Below are 12,234 nucleotides of genomic sequence, written 5' to 3' on the forward strand. Positions count from 1 at the left end.
GTAAGTAATTTTGTGTTGATTACAACATACCATCAATATCCCTGGCATCCTATACACCGCATTGGACTTGGCTGTGGAACCTAGGTAGACAGTCTACTTTTCCTCAGCAATTGCCAGTTAAGAAAAGGACTGACCTCTGACTAGTGCAGGAGCTATGCTGGTACATGTCAAATTAAGGATATTGTGCAGTACAAATTCTCCCAAGTTCCAGGATCACTGCTCCTCTTTTATTGCCCACTGACATGCTCTGTATGCCATGCAACTCCAGGTACACACAATACATGCCGGTGGTAGTACGAGTTTTTCTTTTTTTTATATATATATATATATATATATATATATATATATATATATATATATATAGACATATATACTGTGTGTGTGTGTATGTGTATATATATAGAGAGAGAGAGAGAGAGAGAGATTTAACTCCAATAATGCAACATTTCATCATCCAAAAAGACATTTTAGCCCATTGCACTCAAAATATGAAAACTGGGAAGGCACTAGTCATTGTTACATATCAATAGAACAGTCATACAATTGTGCAAATATATATACGTAACTTTCCCTGGGGCTCAAGTTAACTTACATGCATGATGGCACCTACAAGGAGGCAAGGCAATGCTTTAATAAATGACTGGATACAGGCATAAGTTTCTTACCAGTGAGAGACAGGTAACAAATTAATTTCTGCAAAGCTCTGAACTGTGCAGGTGCAAAAAGACGAGGGAAAGAGCCACTCAGGTTCTAGCAGGTGGGGCCTCCGATACAATGATTAATAGCACTATTTGCTGGGTTACCTCGGTAGCCCCCTCCTGTCTCCATCCGTCCTTGGCCAGAGCAGTTGATAGATGTACCCAGAGAGGTGAACATTGGCCTTTACTTTACAATTTGTGCAGCTTCCAGGAAGGATAACGATCCGATGTGCGGTCACGTGGGTCGTTTGTCGTAGCTTCAGATCTTACCTTCTGCAGGTAAGATCTGGCAATCTCCTTACCGATGCACTGGAAATCATTAAGGACGTACGATAGGTCGTTAGTCACATTGCACAGTTAGGCATGGTATCGTCTGTCCAGGAGTGCTGGTGAGTTGCCTGGGGAGTAAGGCAAATACGTTGACGACATTGTATCTTTTGCGAGTCGTCCAGTGTGTGGGCACCTTAAAGTTTAGTAGTCTTGTTTACTAAATAACAGAAACAAGTGTTCAAATGAAAAAAAAAGTTTGGATATGTTTTATTTTATAACAATAGAAAAACAGCACTAAGTGACAAGAATTGTATGTAAAAATGAACTAATGGGAACCAGGTATCAAAAGGTATTGATATACTTGAATAACACATAGAAAAAAAGACTTGTAGCACATAAAAAATAAGTGGCAAATATAACGTCACTATATTGTCAGTAGACGTTGTGTATAAAATATGAAAAGAACACTGAATTCAGGCGCCTAATAGATAGTGGATAAATTATGTTTTTGAATATGATGGAAATAGCAGTAAACATTCAAAGTGGTTAATAAGGACAGCAGCCAGTCCAAAAATATAGTCACATAAAATGATTGATATTGTTAGCAATCACTGTAGAATACCTAAGAAGAAAGGAGAAGCCATTACCAGGACACTTTGCTGAAGGACCCTGGCAATGTCCAGGGTCTATTAGCAAAGTGTTCTTGAAGTTATGGATGGCCCTGGAATCCTCAACTGGTTTTTAGACGGCAGTCATAGAGTGCGTCTAGATGGGAAGGTAAGCGAAAGTTCACCAATGGTCCACGGTCAGGCACCTGTACAGCTGACGCGTTTTGTGGTTGTTCTCTTGCAACAACTTCAGATGTGAATGGGACGGTAGAATCACGATGGAAATAATTGTTGCTCATATTTTTTTGTACTGAGGTTGTAAAAATGATCTTTAAACAATGTTCCCTCTAGTACTTATTGCTTTGAAACAATGTTGCTACATATAAAAAAACAAAGCAAAAAACAAACTTTTTAATATAACATAATTAGTGAATGGGACCATGCTGATGTACAGGTAATAAAGATTCAAATTGTGATATCAAAGTGCTAAATGGATAAGTGACAGTATGCTGTCCCTTAGAGTAATCCCTTAGCGCATTTTACCAGTGTGCACAAAACACATTGCTAGTCAGAATCAGAGAGTCACTGGGTGTGTATATTTGTTCCATATGCTGTATACGCAAGCCTCCTTCCCTGCCCTCAAAGCTTTCACTGGCTGCATGACTCCTGGACACACAGCCACTCTTCTCCCTCTAGTGGGGATGTAGGCAGCATCCCGGCAGACGGGATGCCAACGGTCAAAATACTGGCTCCAGAATCCCGATGGTAAGTATTGGGGGTTAGGGGCAGGGTTGGGGTTAGGCACTAAGGGGGGAAGGTTAGGTTTAGGGTACAGGGAGGGGGGGGTAAGGTTTAGGCACTAGGGGGAGGTTAGGTTCAAGCAACGGGGAGGAAGAGATACTTATTAGTATCAGGATTGAGACTGTCGGGGTGCCGCTGTCTATATTCTGACAGCCGAGATTCCATACCCAACCCCTTTAGTGCTGTTCGGATGCACAGGATAGTTCCCTCCTGTCAGTGACTGCAGCTGGCAAATTGTGAAACACCCCCTCCAGACAGAGATGGGATGGGAGAGGGGATAGTGATGTGGAATTGGAGGAGGGACGATTGAGAGAAATGGGAGGAGAACCAATATGATAGAGGCAGGAGTGGGGTGACAGATAAGCAGAAAAGACAGAAAGATGGATAGACAGAAATTTAAGAGGACGACAGATAGGAGGGAGTAGGGACAGAGATGAGAGAGACAAATGGGGAAGGAGGGAAACAGATGAGCGAGACAGATGGAGAAGGAGAGACAGATGGGGAAGGAGGGACAGAGATGAGAGAGACAGATGGGGAAGGAGGGACAGAGATGAGAGAGACAGATGGGGAAGGAGGGAAAGAGATGAGAGAGACAGATGGGGAAGGAGGGACAGAGATGAGAGAGACAGATGGGGAAGGAGGGAAAGAGATGAGAGAGACAGATGGGGAAGGAGGGACAGAGATGAGAGAAACAGATGGGGAAGGAGGGAAGTGATGAGAGAAACAGATGGGGATGGAGGGAAAGAGATGAGAGAAACAGATGGGGAATGAGGGTAAGAGATGAGCGAGACAGGTGGAGAATGAGGGATAGAGATGAGCGAGACAGATGGAGAATGAGGGATAGAGATGAGAGAAACAGATGGGGATGGAGGGAAAGAGATGAGAGAAACAGATGGGGAAGGAGGGAAAGAGATGAGAGAGACAGATGGGGAAGGAGGGAAAGTCATGAGAGACAAATGGGGAAGGAGGGAAAGAGATGAGAGAGACAGATGGGGAAGGAGGGAAAGTCATGAGAGACAAATGGGGAAGGAGGGAAAGAGATGAGAGACAGATGGGGAAGGAGGGAAAGAGATGAGCGAGACAGATGGGGAAGGAGAGAAACAGATGGGGAAGGAGGGAAAGAGATGAGCAAGACAGATGGTGAAGGAGGGAAAGAGATGAGAGAGACAGATGGGGAAGGAGGGAAAGAGATGAGAGAGACAGATGGGGAAGGAGGGAAAGTCATGAGAGACAAATGGGGAAGGAGGGAAAGAGATGAGAGAGACAGATGGGGAAGGAGGGAAAGTCATGAGAGACAAATGGGGAAGGAGGGAAAGAGATGAGAGACAGATGGGGAAGGAGGGAAAGAGATGAGAGAGACAGATGGGGAAGGAGGGAAAGAGATGAGCGAGACAGATGGGGAAGGAGAGAAACAGATGGGGAAGGAGGGAAAGTCATGAGAGACAAATGGGGAAGGAGGGAAAGAGATGAGAGAGACAGATGGGGAAGGAGGGAAAGTCATGAGAGACAAATGGGGAAGGAGGGAAAGAGATGAGAGACAGATGGGGAAGGAGGGAAACAGATGGGGAAGGAGGGACAGAGATGAGAGAGACAGATGGGGAAGGAGGGAAAGAGATGAGAGAGACAGATGGGGAAGGAGGGAAAGAGATGAGAGAGACAGATGGGGAAGGAGGGACAGAGATGAGAGAGACAGATGGGGAAGGAGGGACAGAGATGAGAGAGACAGATGGGGAAGGAGGGACAGAGATGAGAGAGACAGATGGGGAAGGAGGGAAGTGATGAGAGAAACAGATGGGGATGGAGGGAAAGAGATGAGAGAAACAGATGGGGAATGAGGGAAAGAGATGAGCGAGACAGATGGAGAATGAGGGAAAGAGATGAGCGAGACAGATGGAGAATGAGGGAAAGAGATGAGAGAGACAGATGGAGAATGAGGGATAGAGATGAGAGAGACAGATGGGGAAGGAGGGATAGAGATGAGAGAGACAGATGGGGAAGGAGGGAAAGAGATGAGAGAGACAGATGGGGAAGGAGGGAAAGAGATGAGAGAGACAGATGGGGAAGGAGGGAAAGAGATGAGAGAGACAGATGGGGAAGGAGGGAAAGAGATGAGAGAGACAGATGGGGAAGGAGGGAAAGAGATGAGAGAGACAGATGGGGAAGGAGGGAAAGAGATGAGCGAGACAGATGGGGAAGGAGGGAAAGAGATGAGCGAGACCAATGGGGAAGAGGGACAGATGGAGAAGGAGGGACAGGGATGAGAGAGACAGATGGGGAAGGAGGGACAGAGATGAGAGAGACAGATGTTGGGGGGGTAGAGAAAAATTAATCTTGCAACAGATAGCAATTAACGGGTCAAAAATAGTATATATATTTCTGCATAAATAAGATGTTAAAGAGCCTCGTACCTGGTGGAAATATAAAACTTTGCTTTTCTGTGAGTATACTCTCTTGATCGTTGGTTCTATCTCCTCAAATGATGGATGTCATCTTCCTTACAACCAGGGAGGAAAATAAAAAACCCAAAGCAGCCATAGATGTAGTTTAAAAGCATTAAAGTCTAAAAAAAGGGCAAAGAAAATAAATGTGTACATCAATCAAATTAGGAAACCGCTTCTCTACTTGTCCCTCAGATGACATTTAAAAGATAGTCCTGAAGCACTCTTACCCCACATTTAAGGGAGTAAAGGTTGTGGTCCTGTAAGCGGAACCATTCCGGTGCGTTTCAGCTAAAGAAGTTTTCCTCAGTTTTTAAAAAAATAGAAAAACAATGTGTTTAAGAGAAGGGAATAATAGCATGCAGTATATTAAAAATCACATAATGTCATTGCTATTTAATGTTTAAGAATATGCTTTAAATACACTTTAATGGTACCCAAAACTCTTCAATACTTTCAATTGAAACCGAAGGGAGACATTTATAAATAGGTCTCAAATAAAACATTGGAAAAAACTCCACGATTGGAAGGGTAGAATGTAGCCTCCGCTCCAGTAAATCAGCTTTGTGACCTGTACAACAGAAATATGCTGATATAATCCTATTTAACCACAAACACATTTTTATTTTTGCTGGCCCTTGAGGAATGAGACTGACCCAGGAAGGTATGTGATTTATATTTATATGTATTGAGATCAATGTTCTTATTTTTTATTTTGTATGTTAGATACTCTGTGAGGACATTGATGAAAACTGTTCTAAAGGTGATTGTAGAAAAGCAGGTGTTGTGCAGAGTGACCAATCACATTCTCCATGTAAATTTTCTAGTAAAAATGAAAGCAATTGTCTGGTTGGTGGATGCACGCTGCACGGCATACTCACTGTGGGTGCACGCTGCACGGCATACTCACTGTGGGTGCATGCTGCACAGCATACTCACTGTGTACGGCATACACACTGTGGAGGCACACTGTACGGCATACACACTGTGGAGGCACACTGTACGACACTGGAGGCACACTGTACGGCATACTCACTGTGGGAGTACACTGCACGGTATACTCACTGTGGAGGCACACTGCACGGCATACAAACTGTGGAGGCACACTGCACAGTATACACACTGTGGAGGCACACTACGGCATACGCACACTGGGGGCACACTGCATGGTATACTCACTGTGGAGGCACAATGTATGGCATACACACGGTGGAGGCACACTGTACGGCATACACACACTGCACAAAACAACATCTATCCTTTATGGAAACACGTTGGAATAAACATATTACGCTGGAAATGCATTATATTGAAAATAATGTTCTGCGTCTGGATACACACTACACAGAAACAATCATATTATACCAACTTTGGCTAAATCCATGTACACTTTTATTAGAAATTTATTTTGTATTTGTTTTTTTCTATTCCTGATAGACCTACACTAACAAAATGTAAGACCTTTATCCAAAATTACAGTCAACTCCTATTGTAGATGCCTACCGCTATTACTTTGGGGATGGTCTTCAACGTAAATAATGCATGGATGTTTGCTTTTTTTTCTTTTCTTTTTTTTAAATAATTTCATTCTGTTTTGTAGCTGCAAAAGATTCTTGGCACTAAGGATTTCAAGACGTCCTCTTTGCAGGTAAACATACCTTACCTTATCATGTGCTATTTAGATATTGTCATAACAGTAGTCTGGCAAATAAATGAGTTTAAAAACAAACCCAGAGGTGATCATCTTACAGTATACAGTACATAGCTCCACTCATTCAGTTCCAACAATTGTGTAGACGTTACTAACAGTAAAGCTGGCCCCCCTAAGTTTAACTTTCAGTATACTTAGGACCTGATTCAGCCGCAGACGCAATGTGGATGTTTACGCAGTTCGAATGATGATTTACCATGGCGCATGCGTGTCATCACACTGCGATTACGCAAAGTGAGTGTCAAGTGGTCAGCGTATGGGGGTGGTAACGGGTAGTGGTCAATTAAACGCAGGCCTGTCTGACTGTTTCAACGCAATTTCATGGGCGTGCATAAATTAGCCACAGCGATTGCATTCGCAGCATGTGACCTCTCTGCATGTAGGGGGAGCTGCAGTGTTAGCGGCTGCTGTACATGCTGCGTTGCTGCTTGATGTGCATCGATGGTACTAATGTTTACGCAGGAGTGCGACATTGGGCGGATATGAGAAGGCAGCAGTGGGTGGCTTTATGTCGGCTGTGCTTTGGCAAATATTAGCATGTGTTAGCAACCGGGTCTGTAAGCGGTTGCATTTGCATCAGGCCCTTAGAGCGATCAGTAAGTGATTGCGGATCTGCTCCAAGCACAGAGCAGGTGCTGTACACGGACTGCCGAAAAGTGTAATTACTACGGTGGCAGCTATCACATTATTCATACAACGCTTCAATAAATCTGGAGCTGGTGTTAAAGAGTGAAAGTGGTTGGTGCACTTTAATGATGAGATGCTGATGCAGCCTTTTCATTTATTCTTGTCTACGTATGTTAAATGTGATGACTTTTCTGTTGAAGTACAAGCAGCGGTCACAAAAACAGGTGCAACACAAACGTTAGAAGTCAAGCAATAACATTTTTAAATATTTCCCAGCTTCCCTTACTGATGAGAGTGCACAGAACACTCTACTGTCCCGGCAGACCTTGGGACGCTACAATCTCTACCATGTGATGCTTACTTAGCGATAATAATGTCCTCCTTCCAGCTTAAATTCTCCCTGTCAATAAACATCAACTTATAGCGTAAAGGGTGTGGTACAAAATGTCGACATTTAGAATGTCGGCATGGACGGGATGTAGACCTGTCAAATCCCGACATTCACCGTGTGGACACTCTGCATGTTGACAATGCAGTTTTCTATAGACTCGTCAGCTAATCTAACCACGGCAACAACACGGCTGTCAACATTCTGCTCATGTCAACATTATGGGGTATATTTTTTAAAGTGCGGTTTTTAGATGTGGAGATGTTGCCCATAGCAACCAATCAGATTCTACTTATCATTTATCTAGCACCTTCTAGAAGATAATGGGTATAATATGGTTGCTATGGGCAACAACTCCCCTTCTAGAAACCCGCACTTTAGTAAATATACCCTCATGAATGTCAACAATCTGGTCGGGTTTTTTTTGTGTGTGTGTTTTACCTTATGTTATAACAAGAGTAACATCTTTCTTATTTCTTGCATTGTGAGTCCCACCTACAAGCTGAGGGACTGGGACTATTTCCTTACCTATCAGCCATTTTGCCTGCTGTTCTCATAAGGTGCACACACACTAGGCGATATTTTATACGATCAGCCTGATACTGACTCACCGGGATGACAGATCGTGTAAAATATGTCCTAATCGTGAATATCCACTCACGATTACGATGCCAATACGTGTCCCCGCTGATCGTACATCGCATTTTCAGATCTTACCTGCTGCAGGCAAGATCTGAAAATCTCAGTCACGATGCACTGGAATAGTTAGTAGGCACGTTAGATCGTGGGCCAATTTGGATAGTTTTTAACACCAAATCATGCCCACGACTTCCGGGGAGCTGCCGGGGGAGAAAACTGACACGATATCGGATCGTGATCAGATCGCCTAGTGTGTGGGCACCTTTAGAATAGTCTACGGTTCAACTATAGGAGACCATTCATTGCTGTAGACTCTCCAGCAAGGGCACATAAAAAAAAGATCAAATCTCTGCGTTGTTTTATGGTGGTGTTTGTTTGGATTTTTTTTTAATGAGAACAGTTTTTATTATGTTCAGGTTATAACAGCATAACTTCAATAAAAAACAGACACCAGTCATTTTAGGTACATAGAGATACTGACCGATTCATAAAGAAGCAGCAGGTGAATGTAGTTAAGTTTATATAACTTCTAAGAGGCAAAGTCAGGCCTATCGTGAAGGCAAGTAGGGTTCTTCCAATAAGATGTCCAAGTAGGGTGCAATGTATACATTGATGAAGAACTATGTCAAAGTACATGGGGGGATGGGGCTGCCTTAGAGATGCCAATACAATCTGGTGGAAGTCTAACCAGCATTACAGTTCATAGTAAAACTTAATGGTTCAAAGTGTGCTACATTTTGCTTATGGCGGAGACTAGAAACGGAATATTAATTTGGAGCTGACCAGATGAATCCACTTGCTTGGGATGATTAGGTGGCTGATGATGTGAAGAGCAATCAACAGTCAGGGGGGAAGGAGGCCTCTGTTGCATCTTTTAGACATTTTATTGGAAGTTTCCAGATTTTCTGCATTGTGAGGAGTTTGAGAAATGAGGAAGACTATTATACAGCACAAAGTATATATTGCTGAATCAGGGGATGCTACAGTGCTCCCTGCCATGGTGCAAAAACCTGTACAATGACCAAAAGCTAAAAGTGTTCTCACATACCCTGTTACTCTAAAATGATTGTATGGTGTGTGCACACAATGTATTCAAAGGCACAGGAACACCACCTTATCAGTGCTGCTGGGGGATCTATCGGGTGAAAGTTCCCAAGTATGTAGGGGCGTGGCCATGCCCTGATGGGAATACTGGCCCATCTTTACATGATGCACTGTGAGCTAGGGAATCTTGACTTGGCTGTGCCTGCTCGGTTCTTTCCCCCTACCCCCTCGGTGCCCCTGATATCACCAAAAATATACATATTTTATGGAACATACTTTTTACATTTGGATGAAATTGTCTTCTGTGAATGTATTAATCGAAACCCATATATGATCCTATTGTTAATTACGAAGCTTTTTTCAAGGAGTGACCTAATCGTAACATTTTTCGCATTTCTTTCATTTAGCTTATACACCGAGTGGCCAAATTATTATGACCACCAGGGGATTTTCTGCAAAGTAGTAATTCTGCAGGTAATTCTGGATGTCTGAATCTGTATAAGAACAGAAAGACGAGGTATGCAGAGTCTATCACTTCTGAAATAATGGGTAGACAACGTGATCGTGGAATGATTGTTGGTGCTCGCAGCAGTGGTGCGATCATTCGCAAAACGGCTGCACTGGTGAATTGTTTGGGGACGGCAGTTGTTAAAGTGCACACACTAAAAACTGGGTCTGAGTGCAAGGCCTGTGGTCATAAATGGTCACTGGGAGCTCTAGTGGAACAGAGAGTGGGCAGACTTGTTCATTCCCACAGAATGGCAACGGTGCATCAAATTATGGACAATATGACTCGGGGACCACTTCAGATGGCCTCTTAACGAACAGTACGCCGCACATTACATCGTATGGGCTATAGAAGCAGAAGGTTCGTCCATACGCCTTTGCTATCTGCTGCAAACAGGGTGAAACGCCCCGTTTGCTCAGGAACACAGAAATTGCACAGTGAACGATTGGATATGGGTCATGTGATCGGACAAATAAGTTTTCAGTAACACCATGCAGATGTTAGGGTGAGGATATGAAAGCATGGATCCTTCCCGCATCCTCACAACTCTTCTGGTATGGGGCATGTTTTCATGGGAGTGCCTGAGCCATTTGAGCATACTAGCCGATATCCTGGCTGCCCCTTTCCGGGAGGGAGGCAGCCAGGTCGGCTTAGCAGGGGTGTGGGGCCATCAAAAGGGGGCATGACAGGTTCAGCACATGCCATTTGGGGTGGGGCTAGGGGCGGAGCCACATGCTCTTGTTATATTAGCCTCGCCCCCACTACACAATGCCGAGATTTCCAGCATTGTGGAGCAGGGGGCGGGGTCATGATGACGCGATTCAGCGAGAATCACGTCATCAACCCCCCACCCGCTGCGGGTGTTTGGGGTGGTATTGTGGGGGGGACTGGAGGGGCCGGGAAGCAAGCTTACTTTTCCAGGTGGTCAGGAGCTGCACTCGATTTTCAGGAGGCTCCCGACCAAATCGGGAGAGTAGGCATGTATGCTTGAGTCGTGTGGACAGTTAGTAGAATCCTTACCTAGAAGAATTCAGCCATATTAAGGGCAAAAGGTGGCCCAACACAGTGCTAACCTGGTGGCTGTGGTAATAATTTGGCTACGCGGTGTATGTATATTCGTTATTTCAGGTGAAACCGTTTGCAGTCATTACCAGATGCTTCTTCTGAACTCCTCAATTTAACATTTGTTACTGGCATATACAGATACACACGTGTTTCTCTCTCTCATACATTTTATACTATACTGGAATATATGTATTGGTAATACAATATTTGTGCACACGAATTATCTGTAGTATATGTAGTATGTATTGTATACCTATCTGTAGCTTACCCTCCCTAGCACACGTGTATTCCTGCTGCTGCAGACAGTATACTGGGCACATGTGAGACCCTGAGTGCCATACAAAGGTGTTTCCAGCATGTGTCCATGTGGCAAGTAGAAGAAAGGGGAAAATCTTTTGCCGCCCAAGGTTCTCGCCAGCCTGGGCAGCGTGCAGTAAGAAGGTGCAGCGTAACACACATTTCTGTCTGCCTGTGCCATTACTGCAGAGACTCAGATGGCAAATAATTATTGGATTTATATTTAATGTTTGTCTGGATTTGTTTTTTGCATTTAGGTTTTTTTAATGTTAGATTTTTGGATGAAGATTGAGATCTGCTTGGAAAAATAGCAGCAATGTCACCAGTTGCATTAGCAGAGGGCTAAATATATACTGAGATATGATTGTTTCATGTACGCACTGAAGCAGGTCTGGACAAGCTGTGCGCTCCAGGGTTGGTGAAACTACAAGACCCACCAGGATGTAGTTTAGATCCCGGGTGTCGGGATACCGACTCTCAGAATGCCAGAGCCGGAATCCCGACACCAGTCAGAATCCAAGCGCCAGCAAGTAAGTGGGGTGAGAGTTAGGCACTATGGGGGGGGAGGATAGATTTAGGTTGTGGGGGGTCCAAGGGGGTTTGGATTAGGCTGCGGGGGGGGGGGTTTAGGCTATGGGGGGAGGGTTAGATTTAGGCAGTGGGGTTGGTAGGGTTAGGTTTAGGGGTAGGGTTAAGATATTTACCGACAGTTGTCGGTATTCTAAGTTCTAACCATGACGGGATTCCGGCATCGGGATCCCGGGTGCTGGCATCCTGTACCCAATCCGGCCCAGAATGCTTTGCCAAACAGGTGAAAGTTGGCATGGTATTCTGGGACTTGTAGTTTTACCACAGCTGGAGATTTACAGGTTGTCCAGGCCTGATTTAGAGCGTACCAATCGGCTGCACCCAGCCGCCTATTCAGTCATTACTGGCATGAGGCACCTGTAAATTGATTGGATGCAGTCTCATAAATATTTATTCAGCCTGCAAAATGGCTGCCTTCACTTTGTGTCGCTGGTAGATCCATGTTAGGTCCTCGATACTGGGGCATCAGCGCCGTGAGACCATTTTTAATGTTCTTTGTATTCAACATTAGTTCATTTTCATTTGTGTTTTCTTCAGAAGCTAAAAGGGATT

The 12,234-nt window shown here is 44.2% G+C and overlaps 1 protein-coding gene across 1 annotated transcript in view; it reads left to right on the forward strand.

Annotated features, from left to right (window-relative positions):
• The window catches only part of MICU2 (mitochondrial calcium uptake 2), a 311,942-nt gene that overhangs the window by 249,916 nt on the left and 49,792 nt on the right, over positions 1 to 12,234 (forward strand). The window contains exon 7 of the mRNA XM_088458594.1: positions 6,416 to 6,463. Coding sequence (XP_088314720.1) covers positions 6,416 to 6,463 — 48 coding nt within the window. The remainder of the gene's footprint in view (positions 1 to 6,415; positions 6,464 to 12,234) is intronic.

The sequence above is a fragment of the Taudactylus pleione genome, unplaced genomic scaffold (assembly GCF_031769625.1).
Source record: "Taudactylus pleione unplaced genomic scaffold, aTauple2 ptg000842l, whole genome shotgun sequence".
NCBI lineage: Eukaryota > Metazoa > Chordata > Amphibia > Anura > Myobatrachidae > Taudactylus > Taudactylus pleione.